General features: G+C 34.5%; 1 protein-coding gene across 1 annotated transcript; it reads right to left on the bottom strand.

The window, feature by feature from the left end:
• Positions 1-876: 876 nt before the first annotated feature.
• On the bottom strand, positions 877-22,638 carry LOC140842995 (UDP-glucuronosyltransferase 2B31-like). Its single transcript, XM_037026612.2, has 6 exons — positions 21,881-22,638; positions 12,718-12,866; positions 6,162-6,293; positions 4,160-4,247; positions 3,482-3,701; positions 877-3,307 (listed from the first exon to the last, which is right to left on the bottom strand). The coding sequence occupies exons 1-6, from the start codon at positions 22,602-22,604 to the stop codon at positions 3,028-3,030; spliced, it is 1,593 nt and encodes a 530-aa protein (XP_036882507.2). The 5' UTR covers positions 22,605-22,638; the 3' UTR covers positions 877-3,027.
• Between the last annotated feature and the right edge of the window lie 4,643 nt (positions 22,639-27,281).

The following is a 27,281-nucleotide window of genomic DNA, read 5'->3' as shown; positions in this document are numbered from 1 at the left end:
TCCTTCAAAAGGTGAATTTTATGTTATATGACTTTTACCCCAATGATAAAAACACAAATGTCTCTCCAGAAGTGGCCTAAGTTTGTTAGCCCTTTGTTTGTACCACACATTTATTTTGTACATATTTAATTTCTGAATATTTAAGAGGAAATTATGTTATTATTATCATTTACATTTGAAACATATTGCATTTAAAATATATTAACTTATGTGAAGACTAACGTCATTGTGGAAATTTTTCTATTCATTTAAATGATAATAGTTAATGCAAATTACATATTAGTTTTATAGCAACTCTTTTTAGTGCTTTACAATGTTAACACACTTATCTTCATAGCAGCCCCATGAGGGGCAAAGTACCGTAAGTTTATTTTTGTTTCACTGGTGGGGAAGCTGGGGCACAGGGCAGTGAGCTGACTAGCCTAAGGCCCATCACTCTATAGTGGGGTTCAGGGACTTGCACCCATGCTTTCTAGGTCCAGACTTCAAGCTCTTAACCATGATGCTATGGTGACTCCCTTTCCTGGGTTACAGTTATTTACAAAATGTAGCATTTACATTCCCATTTATGTACCTATATCTATATTGAAATATTATTACAAAGATGTAATTAAAAGTATGTAGAAATATTTTATCCCTATTTGTTACTGCATAAAACTGCCCTTGAATGTAGGGACTTAGAATGACGATACTCACTTGATTTTCCTCTCTCAGAGATTTGGGTGTTGGCTGGGTGCAGCTAGGTGCTTCTTATACATGGTTTCTCAGGTGGTTACAGCCATATGGTGACTTGGCTGTAATCACTGGATATCTGGTAATTGGCTGGAGAAAACTCAAACTTCTGGAGGGCTGGAACAACTACTACTTAGAACTTGATATCTTGAATTCATATGTTTATTTCACTAGTTATTTTTTAAAACCACATTATTAATAAATGACAACTTATTGCAAAAGTTCAAATAATCAATTACATGGAATAAGACATTAAAATCTCATCAATGGAAAATCTATGGGTTTTTCCAGATATTTTCTTCTATGGTCATACAAATTTACAGATACATATTTACTTTATTTCCAAAAAAAAAGTACCATGATTATTTTTTAATTTCTGGAATTTGTTCTTAAGAATATGACATGGATACTATGCAACAATTGCCTGTAATCTTTTTTTTCCAAAGACTATAAAATTTATACATGTGTTGTAGATAAGTGTGTTCCCTTGTAGCCATGTAAGTGCTAGCAAGAACATTCTGAATATAATTATGAACATGTGAAAGTATTTCTAAGTGATAGATTTCTGTATGTAGTATTGCGATGTCAAACAGTATGTTTAAATTTTATTTAAAAGGGCTTTTCCATATTATTGTTCCTCAAAAAGAATTGTACCAGATATTTGCTTGGCAAGTCATCTGTAGAAAAATTATTTTTTGACTTATATTTGATTTTCCAAAGCACCAGTGACCTTTGTCATCTTTTATATATGTTATTAGCTATTTTGCTTATGTGAATTTCCTGTTCATATCCTTCATGTATTTTCATACTTAGTTGTTTGACTTTTCATCACAGATTTGAAGTAGTTCTCACTATACAATGAATAACAATTGCTCTCCTGTTACATGTGCTGCATGACCGATTTGAGGAAAATTATTTGAGTGTATATGCATGATTAAACCATATTATCTATTATGGCACTCTATTAGTTCTATGGTCAATTATCAAGAATTTGTATAGAAAATTATGTGGTAAATTTCTCCTATGATTCCCTAAGTATCCAAGTTTTAAGGTAAAAAATAATAAATTCATGCCTTAGGCTAGAGAATGTTTGTTGTAAGACTTGGACTCTATCTTCTTGACCAGCAGAGAGGTATGCTTCTCCTGACCTGGAACACTTTGATCATAAAGTGAGTCCCTCATGTGTGGTTTTAAGGAGGGTCTTTAGATTCCGTTGATTTGACAATACTCCATAAAATTAAACATGATTTTTGTATTCTTCTTATTTTTACTGATTATGTCAGTTATAAGGTGCCTGGGTTTAAATAAAACAATGATTATATTCTGTCGTGACAAAGGACTTAATGTTCACATATAAGAGCTGTGGGAGCAATGGGGCCTTGGGCTCCTGAGAGGAGAAAAAAGCATGAGACAGGCTCCCCTGAGTTCAGTTAAATAGAATTACAGTCATTATTTCAAACTTCAACAAACAACCTGAACTTTACACCATATCTATAAGTAGCTAAGTGATGATGTATCTTGTTTCAAAAGAAGCAGGTGTATATATGATCATGTACATTTGGGAAGAATGAAAATTCATAAAGTCCCTTTAATGTGCAGGTTTATTAATCTACTTTTGAGACCTTTCATCCATTATCTAAGGCTGAATGTGAGAGTGAAAGCAACCAAGTGAATATTTTTAAAGATCATGGGGAAAGGAGACTTAGATTATGAAATCAAAGACTTTCACATAGCTCATCTTATAATAGGAAGCAGGGAATGGTTGTTCTACTTCTAACTTCAGAAACCTTCCACTGGGAAGTGCTTTAAACTAGATGAAGGCATACAGCTTGCCACGTTTCTAGTTAACAAGTGATGCTGAGGCTAGATGCACAGTAAAACTGATCAATTATTGAATTCCAATTATTGAAGTTTCCTTAGCAAAAGATAAAACTATAAAATTCTGTAACAAAAGGAAATTAAAATATTCTGAGTCTTTGAACAATAATAGACACTGTGAGTAGCCTATTTAAGGCTTTTCTGTCCATGTGCATAGTTGGAAACACACCTAAGCTCAATTTTGTTGGTATAGCATTTAAATTAGAAAAAGAGTTTTATTCGATTTTATGGCAATTTTTTTCTCTTGGCATGATATATTTCTAACTCTTAAACAGGTATAGTAAATCCCCTGAAAACAGATTTGATGTGAAAAGCAAAGTTGAGAAAATTCGTTTTTTCACAGGAGGAAGCTTCTCCCTGGAATAAACTGGAGGGGGCCCATCTGTGAGTCCTCCCAGCTTCAGACCTCTGAAACAACTACTCCTTTTTATCTTTCATTCCAGTTTTAGCAAACTTCCGGCAACAAAACAGACAACATTTTGTGATGACAAATAGAGCAGTGGCCACACAGGCCAGCAGGAACCCAATCACATCCAGGGAGTGGTACTGGAACCAGGTGAGGTCATGGGAGGCTGGCCGCAGGTGCGTGGCTCCTTTGTGGCGCATGACAAACTCGATCCAGAAGACCGCTCGGTCGAGAGGTTTCATTGGCTGGTCATGATGAATTCTTGATAATCTCATAGCATTCTCTTTATATCTGCAGGGGAAATACAAAGATAGCAACGTGGAAAGGAAGTTAATTTGCCCAAGCATATCATTCCTATAAAAGGTGTACGAAAAATATCCTATAAATGATTTTTAAAAAGTGTTATAAAGTTTCAGAAGAAGCAGTACACTTCCAAATTAGGTCTTCATAAATTGGGATACTCACAGAGGGTCATTAATGACTCTCTTCAATGCATTGAGCAAATCTGTACTGGACAGTGTCCCCAAATCCAGTCTGACAGCTGCTCCCTTGACCTCCAAGTGAGCGATGTTATCAGGTTGATCTGCAAACAAAGGAATGCCCACCATCGGGATCCCGTGGTAGATTGCCTCGTAGATGCCGTTGGTTCCACCATGAGTTATGAAGGCTTTGGTCTTTGGATGACCTAGGATTAGGTGAATTTCAGCACATCAGTATTTATGAATCTTAGAAATAAAATGAGACTTGGAAAATAGAAGGCACTGAAAGAGGCAGTGTGTTCTACATCACAGATGGCCCTAAATTCCCACATAGAAGGGGAAAAGATAGACACATAGTGGGAGAACTAGGAGTCAGAGCAAAGATCCAAGTAACTATTGAAAAATTCTCCGCGAGAAATAATTACGCCTGAACTAAAGGCAGTGTGGTTATGGCCATAAGGAGACAGTATAATTAATGAGACTAGATAATAAAATGACAGCTGTTATAGCTTATCCTTTCCCCCCAGGACCGCAAAATTAATATAAGGAAGTTAAGTTTTGTTTTTGAGTTTTTCAATAATTAATGCTCAGTAAATTTGTTCCCTGGTGAACTGTTATCACCAGCTGGAGTTACTTTCATTTCAGTGTTTTTTTCAATTCTTACCGAGTAGGTCATTCTGGGGCATCCACTTATACAGCCGAGTATTCTGCCCTAAGGTATCTGGTGTTTTGCCATCAAATCTCCATAGAACCTGTTAGGGTGAAGAAAATAACTATATTCTGAGGCAAACTCTGCAGTTATAGCATGAGAGAATTCTAAAGAAAGTAAGAGATAATTTAGTTAAACCCGTTCCAGAGACCCATAAGTGATAAGGAGAAGAGATGTTAAAAATGAGAATATAAAACCCTGATATAATAGGAATACCCACATATTGTATATTTATTTGATATTCAGTCAGGTTATGAATGCAATCATGATGTTTCCCTCATAGAGGTTAGGAAACTGAGATTATCAATGATGAAGTATTAAAGATGTTTTTAGGTAGTCATTATAATTCTAGTGCAGAAAAGTAAGATATTACTAAGATGTATACATTTATTTTGTTTTATCTTTTTATTGTAATTGCTGTTATCTTCCAATGTAACACTAACACTTTTTAAGTGTTACATATTAAAGAAAATTACTTATATCTGCTTGATCCATAAGTTGTTTTATTAGTTTTACATTTTCTGATTTACAGGAAGTCTAATCTATGCCATCTAATGCTTATGAGAAATAAATAACTCTGCTTATCAATAATTTACTAATATAAATAATTTCTCTTTAGTAAGTGCATCTAGCTGCTAGATTATGATTGTTAGGTACTACTTGCAAGAAAAATTTTAAGAGGTGATTATTCACATGAATCCAGTGTATCATTACTATTTCTAGGTGTGGAAATTTTTCAAATGTAGAGAGAAGAGCCTGTCAGTACTTCATAAATAACAGTACAGCTGTTGCAAAAAAATTGAAAGTTGTGATAATGCTAAAGTTCTTTCAACTGACTGTACACACCTCAGTGATGTAGTACAGAGCATGGACAACACTGATGAATATGGGACCCACAGCCAGGCAATTTCCATGCCCCGTGCCAAAATAGATTCTGATTTTGGAGTTCTCGAGTGATGCTTATAAACCAAATTATAATTTACAGTGGTAATACGTATCTGCCATATTCTCAGCCAAAAATTGTGTAAGGGATAAGGAAAAGCTATTTCAGTTAGGAAAATACAAAGTAGTTCACAAATACCCCAATAGAGCAGGTATAGTCTACACATCAGAAACCATATACTACTGTATTTTACGAGAGGGGACATCTGAAACTTTCCCATGTTAGGCTTGCTTCTGGTTGGCTCCTTCATATATTCTCTTCTTCTTCAAACAAGAGGAGTTGTTATTCTGATAGGTTAAAGCAGAGTCCTTTCCAGGGCCACATGTTATTAAGCATGGGGTCACCTTGAGGGTGGACCTACTTCCCTCCTCGTTTACCTTCTCCCTTCCCTCTGTATAGGGCCCAGTCCATCAGGACATGTCAGTTTTCCTCTCCTAAATCATCGTGGCTGGATGGTTACCTAATGCAGCTTGGGGAGCCCTGGCCATCCTTTCCTGAATAGGACCCTGAAAAGCACACTGAAAGGGCCTATTCCAAAATTTAGGGGAAATATGAGAGGCCAGGATGACCTGACAAACCTAAACTGCATGACGCCTTTCAGACTTTATTATTTTGTGCTTAATGTCACTGCTAAGATTTAACACCTTTCTGGGTACATCTGTAGTGTGTATGCAACCCTCAGGAATCCTACAGGGAAAAGAGAAAATCGATAGAATAGAATTCAGTGGTATCTGTACCTGCCTCCAATACTATTATAGTAGCAAAACTTCTCACCACAACTCTGAAATATATATATTTTAGTGAACACAATGTTAATGTCAAAGTTATTGTCAAAAACACCCTCAGCACTACTTTAACACCTGCCATGAATATATCAGTTCGAACTCATACCTAAGATATATTGGAGCTATCATAATGGTTAGGTGTCATGCAGGAAATTTCTGTAAGCAGGCCCTTTAAGGAGTTGAACAGACTCATTAGGTAGTTGCACACTATTAAGATCCTTTATCTAACCTTTTGTGGAATCTGGGCAAGGGCTGATGCAATCACATTGGCTCGCTCTTCTGACATGTTGCTGACCATTGACCCCAGAGTAAACACCACAATACCATTTTCTCCAGAGCTCTGGACAAACTGTTCCATTTCCTGTGTAGAAAACATGTGTTCCATCACAAAAAAGCAACATCATAGCAAACACTACTGAAAGGATTGCTACAAAAAACTAAAGGCAGAAATCAAGTATAATCAGGAATTTTTAGAATGTTACCCTTTATTTTTAATTCTGGTAAACTACACATGACATAATACTTACCATGCTAACTATTCCTAAGTATACAGTTCAGTAGTATGTGCAATGACATTGGTGGGCAACCAATGTCCAGAACTTTTTCATCTTGCAAAACTAGGACTCTATATCATTATGTAAAATTCTCCATTTTATCCTATACCATCCCTGGAAACCATCATTCTAGTCTCTGTTTCTATGAATTTGAGCACTGTGGATACCTCATGTAAGTAGAATCATGCAGATTTGTCTTTCTTTGAGTGGCCCATTTCACTCAGCATGATGTTTTCAAGCTCTTCCATGTCAAATCATGGAATTTCCTTCTATTTTATGGTTGAGTGAAATCCCACTGTGTGTAAATACCATATTTTTCTTACTGCTTCATCTGTCAGTGGACATTTGGGTTGCTTCTACTTTTTGGCTTCTGTGAATAGTGCTACTATAAAATGGGTGTGCAAGTACCTGATTGAGATCCTGATTTTAATTATTTCAGATGTATACCAGATTATGGATGTGTTGGACTAAATAGTAATTATAGTTTAAATTTTTTGATGAACTTTACTCCTGTTTTCAGTACCTTTTTTTAAAACAGACTAACCCTTCAATTTATTTGAAAAGACATATGTAATATGAAGTTGATTTTCTTTATTATATATATTTTTGCAAGGCATGTGTGCTTATCTAAGTAAGAAATGAAATAGAAGTAGTACACTGTATTGAGAAGGTAATGCTATTAGTATTATACCAAGACTCTTCATTTACAATATTATTAATTACTAATATAAATGTAGACTCTGGAAAGAAGCCACACAGCAGGATCTTGTTTATTCCAAACTGGTTAATTATTTTACTTTATCCATTAGTATTTTATTTCTCGGACTAAGCACTAAGCATTATGATTGGGAAAACTTAATATAGTTTTCTTTCAGTTCTATAATTCTAACATTATACTTCATTAGAATTTCTCAAGCATTTCCCCTAAATCATTTAATTGCTGGAGGTTAATAATTACTAGTAATAAGGAGTCTTTTATAGTTTTCCATTTCCACAAGATAGCCTAAAAAAATAATACCTTTACATGTTTGTGTGTGTGTGTATAGGTAAATATTTGAGTGATGATATTTCTACCTTTGTTATGTATGACCTTTTTTATAGTGAAATCATACTGTAAAATTGATGTCCCACTAGAATGTGCTATTCCCTGCACAGTGCTTCACACTGCACCGCTTAAATATATATTTTTTGTGATCACATGTTAATGCCAGAGTTATTGTCAGTTATAAACACCCTAACATGTTAGCACCTCCCATGCATATTTTAGTTGGAACTCACACGTGAGATAAATTGGAGCTATCATAATGGTTGAGGTGTCAGGCAAGACATTTCTGTCAAAAGGTAAGGATAAGGAGAAAATCTTGAAAGCAGGAGAGAAAACAACTTGCTATATATATAAGGGAACCACCATAAAACTATCAGAAAATTTTTCAGCTGAAACTTTTCAGCCTAAATGAGACTGGCATGATAGATTTGAAGTACTAGAAGAAAAAAATTGCTAGTGAAGAATGCTCTGCCCAGTAAAGTTGTCTTTCCTAATTGAATGAGAAAGAGGACTCCAGACAAGCAAAAGCTGAAGGAGTTCATCAGCACAGTCTCACAAGAAATGTTAAAAGTAGTTCTTCAAGCTGAAATGAAAGGATGTTAGTTAGTAAGAGGAAAAATTATGAAAGTGTGAACCTCACTGGTAAAGGTAAATAGTTAAATTCAGAATACTCTAATGTAATGGTGGTGCATTCACTTATAACTCTACAATGAAAATTAAAAGACAAAAATATTAAAAATATATATAATTACAATAAATTTTTAATGGATACAAGAACAAAATAATATAAATTGTAACACCAAAAACATAATATGTGTGTGGAGGAGAGTAAAGTGCAGAGTTTTAGTATGCCTTTCAAAATTAGTCATTATCAGCTTAAAATAAACTACTATAAATACAAGATGTTTTATGTAAGCCTCGTGGCACTTACAGAGCAAGAAATTATAGTAGATACATATACACAAAAGACAAAGAGAAAGGAACTTATGTATACCCCTAGGAAAATCATCAAATCACAAAGGAAGAGAGCAATAGAAGGAGGAAAGAAATAACAAAATAGCAGAAGACTGGAAAAAAATGACATACCTATCAATAATTATTTTAAATGTAAATGGACTTAAAATACGCAGAATGACTGAATGACTAAAAAATAAAAAAATGCACTCAACTATGTGCTGCTTTGAAGAGACTCATTTTAGTGCTAAGGACACAGACAGACTCAAAGTGAAGGAATGGGAAAATGTATTTCATTAAAATGGAAACAAAAAGAAACCAGAAGTAACTATACTTGTATCAGCAAAATATTCTTTAGTATGAGAATGGCCACAAAAGACAATGATATTCACATATATAATGATAAAAGGATAAATCTTACAAGAGGTATTACATTTGCAAATGTTTACACACCTCACACAGGGGCACCTAAATAGAAAGCAAATAGTAACAGACCTGAATAGAGATAGATAGTAATACAATCATATTAGGGACTCAATACCCACTTTAAACAAAGGATAGATCATTTAGACAGAAAACCAACATGGAAGCATTAGTCTTTAGCTATATTAGAGGAGAAGTACTTGATAGATATTTACAGAACATTCTATCTAACCTAATCAGAATACCTATTCTCCACAAGCACACATGGAACATTCTCAAGGATAGATTATAAGTTAGTTCATAAGATAAGTCTTAATAAATTTAAGAATATTGGAATCATACCAAGTATCTTTTCTGATTGCAATAAAGTAAAACTAGAAATAAATTATAATAACAAAACTGGAAAATTGCAAATATGTGGAGACCAAACAACATACTACTGAACAACCGATTGGTAAAAAAATAAAGGGAAATAAAGAAATATCATGGGTCAAGTGAAAATGAAAATACAACATAGCAAAATTTATGGGAGGATGCAAAGGGAATTCTAAGAGGAATGTTCACAGTGATAAACACTTACAATAAGAAAAAGGGAAGATCTCAAATAAATAACCTAACTTTACATTCAAGGAACTATAAAAAGAGACCAAGCACAAAGTTAGAAGGAAGGAAATAATATCACAAATGACAGAGAGACTGAAAATTCAATAGAAAATATTGTTGGAACTAAATGCTTTTATTTTGAAAACATAAACAAAATAGACAAACCTTTACCTAGATATACTAGGAAATAAAGGGACAGGAAGGAAATAAATCAAATTTGAAATTAGAGATAAGATATCACAACTGATACCATACAAATACAATGAATTAGAGCTATATGAGAGCAGCTGTATACCAACAAATATGACAAGTTAGTGAAATGGATAAATTCTTAGAAATTTACAACCTACAAACACTGTATCATAGAGAAATAGAAATGGAAATAGACTAGTCATGTGACTGAATCTCGCGACTGAGTCAGTAATAAAAGAAATCTTCCAGCAAAGAAAAGGCCAGAGCCAGATAGCTTCATGGGTGAATTATAAGAATTAGTACCAATCCTATCAAAAGCTTTTCTAAAAAATAGAGGTGGTAAAAGGATTATGCATCCTGACTAAGTGGGATTTCTTCCAGGGATGCAAGGAATGGTTCAGGGTAAATATATCAACAAATGTGATATACTACATTAATAGAATCAAGGATAAAAATCACATGATTATCTCAATAGATACCAAAAAAGCATTTGAAAAATATTCAACATCCATTCAGTATGAAAACTCTGAACAACCCGGGTTTACAGGAAACCTAACTCACCATAATAAAGTCCATATATGACAAGCCCACACCCAACACCACAATCAATGTTAAGAAGCTGAAAGCTGTTCTTATAAGATCAGAAACAAGGCGAGGATGCTACTATTACCACTTTTATTCAACATTACAACTGGGAGCCCAAGCCAGAGCAATTAGGCAAGGCAAGAAAAAGAAATAAAAGTCACCCAAATTGGAAAGGAACAAGCAAAATGGTGTCTATTTACAAACAACATGATATTATATATATATATATATATATATATATATATATATATATATATATATATATATATATATATATATATATATATAAAACCCTAAAGACTCCACCAAAATCTATTAGAATTAACTAAAACAAATTCAGTAAAGTTCCAGGATGCAAAATCAACATAAAATTCCATTGAATATTTATACACTAACAATGAGCTATCAGAAAGCAAAATATCCTTAATATTGGCCTTGGTGATTAATTTTTGGATAACCACAGGCAGTGAAAGCTAAACCAACAGGTGGGACTATCTTAAGCTAAAACCTTCTGCATAGGAAATGAAATTTTGAACAAAATTAAAAGACACCCTACAGAAGGGAGGAAATATTTGGAAATCATATATGATAGAGAGTTAATACTCAAAATATATATAAAACTCACAGAACTCATAGGAATAACACCAAATGATCCAGTTGTAAAAATAGGCAGAGGAACTGAATAAACATTTTCCAAAGAGGACATACAATGGATAGCAAGTACATGAAATGGGATGCAACGTTATCTAATCATCAGGGAAATGAAATTCAAAACCAGACATATCACTTCACACTTGTCAGAATGCCTATCATCAAAAAGAGAGGAGATAACAAATTTGGTGAGGATGTAGAGAAAAGGAAATCCCAGTGCACTATTGGTGGAAATGCAAATTGGTGCAGCAACTATGGAAAACAACATAGAGATTCCTCAAAAATTAAAATAGAAACTATCATATTATCCAGTAATCCTAGTTCTGGGTATCCAAAGAGAATGAAAACAGGATATAAAAGTGATATATGAACTCTCATGTTTATTGAAACATCAAAACAGCCAATGGATAGGTAATAACATCCTAAATATCTGTAAATGGATTAATGGATTAAGAATATGTGATGTGATTCACATGTGCACACACACACACACACACACACATATATACACACACAGAGGAATATTATTCAGCCATGAGAGAGAAATCATGGCATTGATAACAACATGGATGGACCTTGAAGGCATTATGCTAAGTTGAGTATGCCAGACAAAGGCAAATATTGCTTACGATTACTTATATATGTCGTCTTCACAAAAAAAAGACTCATGGCAAAAGAGAGAAGAAAAGTTTGTTTGGAACTGGGTGTAGAGGAAATAGGAAGAGATTGATGGATCATAAACTTTCCTCTACAATATAAATAAGGTCTAAGGATATAATGTATAACCTGGTGATGATAGTTTGATATCACTTTATGGTATAATTAAAAATTAAAAATTGTTTGCAGTAGAACTTATATGTTCCCACACACACATAAAAAAAGATAAACAGATGAGGTGACAGATGTGTTAATTAGCTACATGAGGGGTATTGCTTTACAATGCGTATGTATATTAAATCACCAGAATGTACACATTATATATCTTACAATTTTATATGTCAATTATACTTCAATAAATCTGAAAAAGAATCCAATAGGGTTAGATTGAATAGAACTTTTGCTAATTTTACCTCAGGCCTTAGGTATTGTGTAAACTACCACATATAACTAAACACTTTGTGTCAAAATCAATATTGGATTAGCCATTGAATAAGATCTTCACTTTCTCTTGCTGTCAAACAAACAGAATATTGAAGAGACCATAAAATAATTTAATAAACGATGCTTTTTAAAAAATTATGATTTAAACCTATATCAATTCAAAATAGTAGATTATTGCTTTTCTCCCTAAGGAGTATCATCCTATATGCCAACAGAATCTTCTGCAATTTTATACTATGATGGTTTACAGATATGAGGAGTAGAAATTACTTGGTGTTTATATAATATTCAGAATTAATGGTTCTTATTATACATGAAGTTACATTTCCTCTGTATTCATTTTACCAGTCAGCTATGATGATGAAATCCATGTACCCCAAGGGATAAATCTTTATAGAGATTTTTGTCCAGACATGGTTTATAGTAGAAAATACCTGCTTCAATAGGCTAAGCAATGCCTTTAATGCTGTAGGATGTCAGACTCTGGGGTCACAAATGATAAATTGTTTAAATACTAGAATGAGAGAAAATAAATGTTAGATTTGTCTCCAAATAGTGTTAGGAAACACCTTCATATTGTTGAGGAGTGGTTTTTCTTTTAAGCCAGAATACTGTTGAAATTCCTCAAAGCAAATACAACAAAAAAAAAAAAAAAAAAGGAAAAAGGAATCAGATACCTTAGGCAGAGGTTTAGCAGGTTTGCAGTGGAGGCCTCCAACATACTGAAAATTGGGTAAGACTGGGTGAGGATATTCAAAGTCCCAATAGGTTTGAATGAGCCATATATCAGCTTTCCCCATTAACTCAGAAAGTGTAGTGGGTCTTCCTGAAAGGATAAAGCAAACAAAATGTAAAGAAAATGAGAGCATGTAATATGGATAAACTAGGAAATTTACTGAAAAACATTTGGAATAATTGTAGCCAAAAATGTTAAAAAATATCTGTGGTTTCAGCTAACATGATACTTAATGGCAAATAGCTGAAATCTTTTCTTCCAAGATCAGGACCAAGACAAGGATGTCCATGCTCACCACTTTTATTCAACACTGCCCTGGAGGTTTTATCCATAGCAATCAGATAAGAAAAATAAATAAAATGCATACATACTGGTATGGAAAAAGTACAATTGTCATTATTTGCAGAGGACATGATCCTATATTTTGAAAACCCTAAAGACTCCACCAAAAAACTACTAGAATTAATAAATGTATTCAGAAAAATCAATATACAGAAATATTTGGTGTTTCTATACACAAATAACGAACTAATTGAAAGAGAAGTTAAGAAATCAGTCCCATTTCCAATTATATCAAAAATAATAAAATCCCTTGATTAAAATTAATTTAATCCAGGAGGTGAAAATCTATACCCTGAAAACTATGATGCTGATGAAATTAATTGAAGACACAAATGTATGGAAACTTATTCCATGCTCATGGATAGGAAGAATTATTGTGGTTAAAATAGCCATAGTTCCAAAAGATGGTGGCATGAGAGGTGAGACAGAGGCCTCCTCCAAAAACCACATACAATACACATACAATACACAAATATAATTAATACAACTAATATTGAAAGGGCAACAGGAAAGAAGGATGAACTAGCCTGCATATACCTGGAGAAAAGAACAGACATCACAGAACAGGGTAACATACCAAAGCCATGTTCCAGTGGGACCCAAGCCCTTCTCCCACCCCAGCTCACTGGTGGGAGGAAGAGAAACAGAGTGGGTAGGGAAGGTCTAAGACTGCTGAACACCCAGCCCCAGAGATCTGCTCTGGCAGCATGGATCTGCATTCCATGTTGCTCTGGAGATTAGTGAGCTTGGAAAGCTAAGACAGGCAGAATACCTGGAGAGACTGAGACTCTAGCTACTTGAGGAAAGCACATCCACATCCAGCTGCTCTGGGACAAAAGAAAGGTGGAAGTCTGAGAGACTTCCTAAAAGTGAGAAGCAGGGATTACACAGAGTTTACTGCTCAGGAGAAAGGATAGGGGGACAAAATTGTCCTGGTGCACTCTGCCCAGCAGGTTGGGAACTATTATGATCTTCAAGCGCTCCATCCTCCTGGCTGGATACACAGCTCCAAGGTGCCAAACAAAATATGCAGTCTGCTGTGCCTTCCTCCAAGCAAGACCACACCGGCTTGCATACCGGCAGCCCCTACCATGGCATCAGGACAGCCTGACAGAAGTCCCACCTATGGTGGCTACAAATGCAAAGCATAGAGGCTTACACCTGTGTGCTCAGCTCCTTGGTTCTAAGTGAGTTAAATTAGACTGTCAAATAGTAAGGAAGTTACTCTTGAGCCTTTTGTAACCATGAATCTAAAGCCTGCAATGACAATAAGTACATACCTATTGATAATCACCCTGAATGTAAATCATCTGAATGCACCAGTCAAAACACATAGAGTCGATGAATTGATAAAAAAAAAAAAAACAAGACCTGTCTTTATGCTGCCTACAAGAGATTCACTTCAAACCCAAAGACATACACAGACTGAAAGTGAAGGGATGGAAAAAGGTATTTCATGGAACTAATAGGGAGAGAAAAGCTGGAGTTGCAGTACTTGTGTCAGACAAAATAGACTTCAAAACAAAGAAAGTCACAAGAGACACAGAAGGACATTACATAATGATAAAGGGGTCAGTCCAGCAAGAGGATATAACTGTTATAAATATCTATGCTCCCAACACAGGAGCACCTACATATGTAAAACAAATACTAACAAAATTGAAGGGGGAAATAGAATGCAATGCATTCATTTTAGGAGACTTCAACACAGTACTCACTCCAAAGAACAGATCAACCAGACATAAAATAAGTAAGGAGACAGAGGCACTGAACAACACATTAGAACAAATGGACCTAACAGACATCTACAGAACCCTCCACCCAAAAGCAACAGGATACACATTCTTCTCAATTGCACATGGAACATTTTCAAAAATAGATCACATACTAGCCACAAAAAGAGCCAAAAACTTCAAAAAGATTGAAATTGTACCAACCAGCTTCTCAGACACAAAAGTATAAAACTAGAAATAATTACACAAAGAAAACTAAAAATCGCCCAAAAACATGGAGGCTTAATGACACACTCCTAAATAATGAAAGGATCAGTGATCAAATAAAAACAGAGACCAAGCAATATATGGAGAGATATGACAACAATAATACAACATCACAAAATCTGTGGGAAGCAGCAAAGGCCGTGCTAAGAGGGAAGTATATTGCAATACAGGCCTACCTCAGGAAAGAAGAACAATCACAAATGAATAGTCTAAACTCACAATTAATGAAACAAGAAAAGAAGAACAAATGAGGCCCAAACTCAGTAAGAGGAGGGACATAATAAATATGAGAGCAGAAATAAATAAAATCAACACAATTAAAACAATAGAAAGAATTAATGAATGTGGGAGCTGGTTCTCTGAAAAAATAAATAAAATAGATAAATCCCTAGCCAGAGATATTAAGAAAAAAACGAGAGTCTACATACATAACCAGAGTTAGAAATGAGAAATGAAAAATCACTACAGACACCACAGAAATATAAAGAGTTATTAGGGAATATTATGAAAAATTATATGCAAACAAACTGGATAACCTAGAAGAAATGGACAACTTTCTCAAAAAATACAACATTCCAAGGCTGACTAAGAAAGAAACAGAAAATCTGAACAGACCAATTGCCAGTAACAAAATTGAATTGATATTCAAAAAATTATCTAAGAGGAAAACCCCTGGACCAGATGACTTCACTGCTGAATTTTATCAAGCATTTAGTAAAGACATAATACCTAACCTCCTTAAAGTTTTCCAAAAAGTAGAAGAGGAGGGAATACTTCCAATCTCATTCTCTAATATGAAAACCAGGCAAAAACAACACAATAAAAGAAAATTAAAGACCAATATCCCTGATGAACATAGATGCAAAAATACTCAACAAAATATTAGCAAACCGAATTACAAATATATCAAAAAGAAAAGATCTTCCATCATGATCAAGTAGGATTTATTCCAAGGATACAAGGATGGTAATACATTAAAAAATCCATCAACATCTTCCACCACATCAGCAAAAAGGACAAAAACTGCATGAACATCTCCATAGGAGCCAAAAAAGCATTCAACAAAATTCAACATCCATTCATGATAGAAACTCTCAACAAAATGGGTATAGAGGGCAAGTACCTCAACATAATAAAGGCCATATATCACAAACACACAGCCAACATCATACATAACAGCGAGAAGCTGAAAGCTTTTCCTTTAAGATCAAGAACAAGACAGGTATGCCCACTCTCTGCACTTTTATTCAACAGAGTCCTGGAGATCCTTGTCACAGCAATCAGACAACAGAAAGAAATAAAAGGCATCCAGATTAGTAAAGAAGTTAAACTGTCACTGTTTGCAGATGACATGATATTGTACATAAAAATCCCTAAAGAATCCACTCCAAAACTACTAGATCTTATATTTGAATTCAGCAAAGTTGCAAGATACAAAATTAATACACAGAAATCTGTTGCATTCCTGTACACTAATGATGAACTAGCAGAAAGGAAATCAGGAAAACAATTTTATTTCCAATTACATCAAAAAGAATAAAATACCTAGGAATAAACCTAACCAAGTGAAAAACCTATACTCTGAAAACTACAAAACACTTATGAGAGAAATTAAAGAAGACACCATTAAATGGAAATACATCTTGTGCTCATGGATATGAAGAATATTGTCAAAATGGCCATCCTGCCTAAAGCAATCTACAGACTCAATGCACTCTCTTTCAAAATACCAACAGAGTTCTTCAATGAACTAGAGCAAATAGTTCTAAAATTTATAAGGACTCACAAAAGACCCCGAATAGCCAATGCAACCCAGAGAAGGAAGAATAAAGCTGGGGGATTATGTTCCTCATCTTTAAGCTCTACTACAAAGCCACAGTAATCAAGACAATTTGTTACTGGTACAAGAACAGACCCATAGACCAATGGAACAGAATAGCGAGCCCAGATATAAACCCAAGCATGTATGGTCAATTAATATACAATAAAGGAGCCATGGACATACAATGGGGAAATGACAGCATCTTCAACACCTGGTATTGGCAAAACTGGACAGCTACATGTAAGTGAATGAAAGTGGATTGTTGTCTAACCCCATATACAAAAGTAAACTTGAAATGGATCAAAGATCTGAATGTAATTTATGAAACCATAAACTCTTAAAAGACAACATAAGCAAAAATCTCCTGAATGGAAACATGAGCAACTTTTTCCTGAATACATCTCTTCAAGCAAGGGAAACAAAAGCAAAAATGAACAAAAGGGACTACATAAAACTAAAAATCTTCTGAACAGTGAAGGACACCATCAGCAGAACTAAAAGGCAGCCTTATGTATTGGAAAATATATTTGTAAACACCATATCTGACAAGGTGTTGACATCCAAAATATATAAAGGAATTTGCATTCCTCAACAACCAAAAAGCAAATAACCCAATTAAAAAAATGGATGGAGGATATGAATAGACAATTCTCCAAAGAATAAATTCAGATGGCCAACAGGCACATGAAAAAAATGCTCCACATCACTAATTGTCAGGGCAATGCAAGTTAAAACCACAATGAGATATCACCTCACACCAGTAAGGATGGCCAGCATCGAAAAGTCTAAGAACAACAAATGCTGGCAGAGGACGTGGAGAAAGGGGAACCCTCCTACACTGCTGGTGGGAATGCAAACTAGTTCAACCATTGTGGAAAGCAGTATGGAGGTTCCTCAAAAGACTAAAATTGAAATGCCATTTGAGCCAGGAATTCCACTCCAAGGATTTTATCCAAAGAAAACAAGTTCTCAGATTCAAAAAGACATATGCACCCCTGTGTTTACTGCAGCACTATTTACAGTAGCAAAGATATGGAAGTAACCTAAGTGTCCATTGGAATATAAATGGGCAGAGAAGATGTGGTACATGTACACAATGGAATACTATTCAGCCATAAGAAAGAAACAAATCCTACTATTTATAACATGGATGGAGCTAGTGGGTATTATCCTCAGTGAAATAAGCCAGGCAGAGTAAAACAAGTACCAAATGATTTCCCTCATTTGTAGAGTATAACAATGAAGCAAAACTGAAAGAACAAAATAGCAGCAGACTCTCAGACGCCAAGAAGGGACTAGTGGCTGTGAAAGGGGAGGATTGGGGGTAGGAAGGTAGGGAGAAGTGAATAGAGGTATAGTATGATTGGCACACATAGTGTTGGGGGGGTCACAGGGAAGACAGTGTAGCACAGAGAAAACAAGTAGTGACTCTGTGGCATCTCACTACACTGATTAACAGTGACTGCAATGGGGTACGGGAAAATCTCAATAATATGGGTGAATGTTGTAACAACATTGTTTTTCATGTGAAACCTTCACAAGAGTGTACATAAATAATACCTTAATAAAATATTGTATATGTAAAAAAGAAAAAGGGCTGTGGAGCCAGTTCATATACTGGCCTTGCTGATAGTCTTGTAATCTTGGAGGTATGTATTTAACCTCTCTGTACCTTCGTTTCCACACCTATAATGAGTAAAACTAACAATACCTACAAAACAAACAAACAAAAAACGATACTTCCCTAAGCCACCTACAGATTCTGTTAAATTCCTATCAAAATGCCAATTGTATTTGTCACAGAACAAGAGCAAATAATCCTAAAATTTGTATGGAACCACAAAACACTCCTAATAGGCAAAGACTGAGAAAGAATTGCAGGTATATGCTCTGCTTTCAAACTATACTTCAAAGCCACAATAATCAAAACAATATTCTGCTGTCACAAGAATAGAATCATAGACCCATGGAAAAGAATGGGAGCTCAGAAATAAATCCACACCTATATAGTCAACTAATATTACAAAGGAGGCAAGAATATTACAATGGGCTAAAGACAGTCTCTTCAATAGGTGGTGTTGGGAAAACTGGACAGCTACTTGCAAAATCATGAAACGATTACAGTTTTACATAATACAAATATAAACTCTAAATGGATTAAAGACCCATATGTAAGACATGAAACCATAAGTGTCCTAGAAGAAAACATAGGTAGTAAGTTCTTGAACATCAGTGCTAATAATGTTTTTCTGGGTACATCTCCCCAGGCAAGGAAAACAAAAGCAAAAATAAACAAGTGGGACTACATCAAACTAAAAAGTTTCTGTACAGCAAAGGAAACCAACAAAATGAAAAGCAACCCACTGTATGGAAGAATATATTTTCACACGATATATCCAAAAAGTGGTTAATATCCAAAATATATACTGAACTAATACAACTCAACACCAAAGAAACAAATAGTCTCTTTAAAAAATTGACAGAGGACCTGAATAGACACCCTTCGCAAAGATGAAACACAGATGGCTGACAGACACATGAAAAAATGCTTATCACTAATCACCAGGGAATTGCAAATCTAAACCAAAATGATATATCACCTCATTCCAGAATGATTAATATCAACAAGAAATAAGAAATAAGGTGTGTTTTCAATGATGTGAATTGAAAGGAATCCTCATTCACTCCAGGTGGGTTTACAAAGTATTGCAACCACAATAAAAAGCGGTATGTAAGTTTGTCAAAAAACTAAAAATAGAAATACCAAGCAATTATACTTCTGGGAATTTATCTGAAAAAAACAAAATCCCTAATCCTAAAAAAATACATAAACTCCTAGGTTTATTTAAAAAAATGGATGCAACCTATATGTCCATCAAAGATGAATGGATAAAAAAGATGTGGCACATATACACAGTACAATATTACTTGGCTACAAAAAATAAAAATAAATGAAGTTCTGCCATTTGAAACAACATGGATGGACCTGGAGTGTATTATGCTAAGTGAAATAAGTCAAAGCAAAGTACCCCATGATTTCACTTAGATGTGTAATATAAAAAACAAAACAAGGGCACTAATAAGCAAAACAGAAATAGACTCATGGGCACAGAGAACAAACTGGTGATTGCCCTTCAGGTGAGTGTTGTGGGGGCAGGCATGGTTGAAATATGTGAAGGGAGAATATTAGTGAGGTTGTTTGATATATTGGTCTGGGCAATGGTTACCTGAGTGTATACACATGTCAAAATTCATCAAGCTGTATACTAAGATGTGTGCATTGTATAATACATACTCCAATATAAAAAATGAAATATATAAATAAAATAAGAAAAACAAAAAATATGGCTTGATCACACACACATATATAGAAAAGAAATATTTATGCATTTTATATGTATGATGTTTATATATATATATACACACACACACACACACACACACACACACACACACAAAAGAGAAAATGTAAGGCACTTTCATCACAGATAGTACATCAGTACATTCATAGTCATAAATTATTATTAATTCTATGCCACTAAAGAATTAAACAAGCATTTGTTGACTCCATGAGCTACAAAACTAATGCATACAAATTTAAACAATTTCATTTCCTCAGTCAGTTAACCCCATTACACCCATGGAAACACCTTTCCCTAGAGTACTCAGTCTAGTTTCTACAGTTAGGCAAGCTATTTCCTTGATCCTAGATTTTCCAAAAGTGTGAAGTTTTTTCCAAGAAACTCTGGCTCAGTTCCTTGTACCTATGACTACACTGGTTCATGTTAGGAGCTTAATAAAATTTGTGTATTAAAAAAATATATTTGCAAATAAAATGTGGAAAAAAGTATGGAAATAGATAAGAACTTAAGTTTGGATTATTTTTTATTTAATGGAAAGACAATTTTCAAAACATATAGACTAACAATGTATATGGCTACCTTTTGTCAAGATTTTAGGCCTTTAAAACAGATGATTTGTAGGCACTTATGAATGAATGTATAATAATTAGAAACCTCAAATTACAGATTTCTGAGTCTGGGATAGAACTGTTATATCTCTTCATTGTGAAAGAATCCTGCCTATATGGCAAAACAGTTTATCTTTAAATAAAGAAATTGAGGAAGAACACATAAAAGAATATTTTCAATGCTCTGCAATAGTGGTGCTAGCAAAATATAACTCCTCAATCTACATGTGTACTTTGATCAAGATTGTTAGTGAAATTTCTAGTGTCTTCTTAAAGATGGAAAAAGTTTAGTAAAATGTGTATGTCAGATAAGCACAGCACAGAGGATTTTTAGGACAGTGAAATTACTCTGTATGATATAATAGTGGTGGATACATGTCATTATAAATTTGTGGAAACCCATAGAATGTCCAACACTAAGAATGAGCTCTATTGTAAACTGTGCACTTCGGATGCTAATGTATCAATGTAGAGACATCAGTCATAACAATAGTCCCCTCTGGTGGGAGATGTTGATAATGGGGGAGTCTATGCATGTGTTGGGGCAGGAGGTATATGAAAAATATGTACTCAGTACTGCTGTGAACTCAAAACTACCCTAAAAAATAAAGTATACAATTGTTAATAATTTTGACCCCATTTTTAATAAAAGGAGAATCAAATACCTAGATAAATTTAAAAAAATAAAAAGTAAAGCTTAATACAAACAAAGAATGGTACGTAATTGCTTCAAGAAGTTCTCAGTGCTTTGATTTGTGCGTTTTGACTTCCTGGAATGTCCTGTGCTAATAATGGACCCCAAGGTTCATACCTAACCTATGATATAAGCCTTCCCATAATATTTGTGAGATGGAAACATCATTTTAATTATAAAAGACAAATTCTCCTGACTTTGTATTTATACAGACTTACCTTCCAAGTCCCTAGGAAAGTTGGAACGTCGTATTACCTACTAAAAAAAACGACTTACCAAGTGTTTCACTATAAAACTGATTCCACCTCTTCTTATTAAATGTTTGGAACCAAAAGTCAAAATAAAGCACATATATCATATTTTTCACCCTCTCCATGAATGTCATTTTATCACTTAATTCTGACAAAACAACAGGTACATAGGATGCAGGTAAAGGAAGTCCTCCACAGTACTTTTCAAATTCATAGCCAGGAGAGAAGCGGAGCGTGTACACTAAAGGTGTGTTAAGAAGCTGAGCCAGTAGCTCACCACAGGGTCCAATGGCATCTGCAAGAACGACATCAAACCTTGATTCTTGCAGCCTCATCATAAGTTTTCTGTTCAAGACTACATTTCTACAGAGCTTTTCAATAGAGTTACCAAATGTTGACATGAGTTCTTCCATTAGTGAAAAATGTGTCCAAAATGACTGTTTTGGAAGATCATATGTCCATCTACTGATTAATTGCCACAATAGATTCTCAAAATCAACCTTGGTTAAAGATGTAGGATAAATCTCAAATTTAATAGCAGATGATTTGGTGGGATCAACAAGAATGGAGGCTGAAGATGCCAGAACAACCACTTCATGGCCTCTGTGGACAAGTTCATCCAGCATTGTCTTTATGTTGATCCAGTGGCTGTATTCTGTGGGCCACACCAGCACCTTTCCACAGCTCCCAGAGCTGAAGTAATAAGCCAGCTGTAGCACCAGAGGAACTGAAATCCATTTCATAGACATCCTGGTGGAGAACAATGTCTCTCTTCAAATTTCTGTCCCCTAGTACCATTGCTGCTGCTTTTATCAGGGAGAAATCAATCAGGAAGTTAATATATAACTCCTCCACCTCCAAGTAAATACATTATATGAACAGAGCATTTGGATGGAAAGTGGAAAAAGCAAAAAACGGTAGATCTTGCTTGTACACGAATGTGATTCATGTTTATGTTATTACTATAATAGCCACAATTTAGCTAGGAGTCAATTACCTTGAATATGCAAATGGTCTGTCTTATGTAGTATATTTTAGAAGTGTGTCAAGAATGGTGGCAAGTGAAATGTGATTGTGTCTGTATTCTCCTTAAATCAAGAACTAGAGATAAATTAGGATGCAGATGAATCAAAATTTCTTGGAAATGATGGTTCACGAGATATTTGCTTTGCTTTGTTTATAAAAACTTTGATGACATGTAATTCACAAAGTGTACAACTGCTAAACTTGAAGTGTACAATTCAATGGGTCACAGTATCTTCACTGAATTGTGCAACCACCATGACAAGCAATTTTAGAGCACTTTCATGACTCCCAAAAGAAACTCTTACCCTGTGGATGGAACTCCCTCCTTTTTTTCTTCATCTCCAGCCCTGGCCAACCTTTAATCTATTTTGTGCCTTATAGTGTTGCCTAAACTGAACCTTTCATAGAAATGTACTTATATATTGAGTGCTTTTTTGTGACTGGTTACTTTTCTTAGCAGAATGTATTATTTAAACATTTATTTTCAAACTTTGATACATAATTGATATATTGAACATTTAAGGTGAATGTGATGATTGTTTTCACATACATATTTTGAAATTGTTATACAGTAAGATCAGTTAGCACACCAATCTTGTCTCCTAGTTAACACTTTTTATGGTGAATTTTAAGATGTACTCATATCAACTTTCTAGTATAAAATAAACTATTGTTAACTATAGTCACCATGGTGTACATTTGAGCACTGGAACTTATTCATCTTAAAACTGGACACTTGTGTTCTTTCACTACCTTCATCCATTTCTCCCATTTTCTCACCTCTAGCAATCCCCAATCTACTCTCTGTTTTTATGAGATCATTTAAAATTCCACACTAATTGAAATCGTAGAATGTATGTGCCTCTCTGTCAGAATTATTTCCTGAGCATAATGTCCTCAATGTCCAACCATAGTCATAAATGGCAAGATGTCCTTCCTTTTTATGACAGAATAATATTGCATTATATATATATATATATATATATATACATACATATATATATATCTCCACACCATATTTTCTTTGTGAGTGCATCAATGGACTCTTAGTGTGCTTTCATATCTTGGATATTATAAATAATGCTGCATTGAAAAAGGGGGTGCATATCATATATCTTTTCAAATTAGTTTTTGTTTTCTTCATATAAACACCCAGAGGTGGAATTGCCAAGTCATACCGTAGTTCTGTTTTTAATTTTCTGAGGAACCTCCATACTGTTTCCCATAGTGCCTGCACCAGTTTGCTTTCCCAACAGTGTACAAGGGATCCCTTTTATCCACATCCTCACCACTACTTGTTATTTCTTGTCTTTTTGATAATAGCCATTCTAACAGGTAGGCAACAATACCTCATTGTGGTTTTGATTTACTTTCCCCTAATGATCCATGATGCTGGACATTTTTCATGTACCATTTGGGCCATCTATACGTTTTCTTTGAAAAAATGTCTATTCAGATCCTCTCCCCATATTTAAAGCAGATTGTGTGAGATTTTTTTTTTTTGGTAATGTGTTTTATGAAACTGATTTTGTATATTGCTTTTGTATTTCACAACTTTACGGAATCCATTTATTAGCTCTAACATTTTTTGTTGGAATCATAGGGTTTTCTTTATATAATCTCATATTTCCTGAAAAGAGATGATTTTACTTCTTCTTTCCAATTTGGATGGCTTTTATTGACTTTTCTTACCTAATTGTCTGGTTAGGATTTCTACTACCATCTTAAATAGAAATAGCATATGTGGACATGCTTGTCTTGTTTCTGATTCTAGAGGAAAGGTTTTCAAATTTTCACCTTTGAATATGATGTTAGGTATGTGCTTGCATATGTAAACTTAATTTTACTGAACTACATGTTTTCTAAACCTAATTAACTCAGAATTTTATTATGAAAGGACTTTGATTTTTTCAAATGCTTTTTTCTCAGTCTATTAAGTTGATCATATGATTTTCTGTTGATTCTTTATTCTGTTAAGGGTGTGTATCACATTTATTGAATTAGGAATATTGAACCATCCTTTCTTCCCAGGGATGAATACTACTTTATTATTATTTATGACCCTTTTTAAAAAATTAATATATTATTGATATATATATACAATGTTATGCAGCTTTCACATAAGAAATATTGTAGTTACAATATTCACCCATATTATTAAGTCCCCCTCACACACACCCCATTGCAGTCACTGTCCATCAGCGTAGTAATATGATACAGAGTCACTAGGTGTCTTCTCTGTGCTGCACAGCTTTCCCCATGCCACTGTTGTATTATATGTGCAGATCACACTGCCCCTTAATCCCTTCTCCCTCCATCCCCACCCACCTTCCCATACCACTCTTTCCTAACCACTAGGCCCTTCTTAGAGTCTGTGTGTATGATGCTGTTTTTTCTCCTTCAGCTTTGCCTTGTTGTTATACTCCACAAATAAGTGAAATCATTTGGTACTTGTCTTTCTCTGCATGGCTTATTTCACCGAGCATAATACCCTCTACCTCCATCCATGTTGTTGCAAATAGTAGGATTTGTTTCTTTCTTATGGCTGAATAGTATTCCATTGTGTATATGTACCACATCTTCTTTATCCATTCATCTACTGATAGACACTTAGGTTCCTTCCATATCTTTGCTATTGTAAATAGTGCTGCAATAAACATAGGGGTGCATATGTCTTTCTGAATCTGAGAACTTGGTTTTTTTTTTTGGTAAATTCCTAGGAGTGGAATTCCTGGCTCAAATGGTATTTCTATTTTTAGTTTTTTGAGGAACCTCCATATTGCTTTCCACAATGGTTGAACTAGTTTACATTCCCATCAGAAGTGTAGGAGGGTTCTCCTTTCTCCACATCCTCACCAACATTTACTGATGTTTGTCTTTTGGATGATGGCCATCCTAACTGGTGTGAGGTGATATCTCATTGTGGTTTTAATTTGCATTTCCCTGATAATTAGTGTTGTGGAGCATCTTTTCATGTGCCTGTTAACTATCTAAATTTGTTCTTTGGAAAATTGTCTGTTCATATCCTGCACCCATTTTTTAATTGGGTTATTTGATTTTTGGTTGTGGAGGCATGTGAGTTCTTTATATATTTTGAATGTTAACCCTTATCAGATATGTCATATATGAATATATTCTCCCATACCATAGAAAGTCATTTTGTTCAGCTGGTGATATCCTTTGCTGTAGAGAATCTATTTAGTTTGGAATAGTCCCATTTGTTCATTTTTGCTTTTGATTCCCTTGCCCAAGGAGATGTGTTCAGGAAAAATTGCTCATGCTTATATTCAAGACATTTTTGTCTATGTTTTCTTCTTAAAGTTTTATGCTTTCATGGCTTATATTCAGGTTTTTGATCCATTTTGAATTTATATTTACATTTGTGTATGGAGTTAGACAATAATCCAATTTCATTCACTGACATGTAGCTGTCCAGTTATGCCAACACCTGTTGTAGAAGATGCTGTCATTTCCCCATTGTATATACATGGCTCCTTTATTGTATATTAATTGGCCATATATGTTTGGGTTTGTATCTGGGCTCTCTATTCTATTCCATTGATCTATGCATCTGTTTTTGAGCCAGAACAAATTGTTTTGATTATTGTGGTTTGGTAGTACAGCTTAAAGTTAGGGAACATAATCCCCCCAGATTTGTTCTTCCCTCTCTGGATTTCTTTGACTATTCAGGGTCTTTGGTGGTACCATAGGAATTTTAGAACTATTTGTTCTAGTTTGTTGAAGAATGCTGTTTGTATTTTGATAGGGATTGCATTGAATCTGTAGGTGGCTTTGTCAGCATAGCATTTTTGACAATATTAATTATTTCTATCCATGAGCACAGGATGTATTTCCATTTATTGTTGTCTTCTTTAATTTCTGTCATGAGTGTCTTGTAGTTTTCATAATATACATCTTTCACCTCTGTGGTTAGGTTTATTCCTAGGTATTTTATTCTTTTTGATGCAATTGTAAATGGAATTGTTTCTCTGATTTCTCTGTCTGCTATTTCATCATTAGTATATAGGAATGCAACACATTTCTGTGTATTAATTTTGTATCCTGCAAATTTGCTGAACTCAGTTATTAGTTCTAGAAGTTTTGAGGTGTATTTTTTAGGGTTTTTTATGTACAATATAATGCCATCTGCAACAGTTTAACTTCCTTCTTACTATGTCTTTTATTTCTTTGTGTTGTTTGATTGCCGTGGCTAGGACTTCCTGTACCATGTTGAATAAAAGTGCGAAGAGTGAGCATCTTGTCTTGTTCTCAATCTTAGAGAAAAGCTTTCAGCTATTTGCTGTTAAGTATTATGTTGACTGTGGATTTGTCATATATGGTCTTTATTACATTGTAGTACTTGCCCTCTTTACCCATTTGTTGAGAGTTTTATCATGAAT

Source organism: Manis javanica, chromosome 5 (assembly GCF_040802235.1).
Source record: "Manis javanica isolate MJ-LG chromosome 5, MJ_LKY, whole genome shotgun sequence".
Classification (NCBI taxonomy): Eukaryota; Metazoa; Chordata; class Mammalia; order Pholidota; family Manidae; genus Manis; species Manis javanica.
Note: the sequence above shows the minus strand (reverse complement) of the source record. Positions and strands in the feature narration are given on the sequence as shown.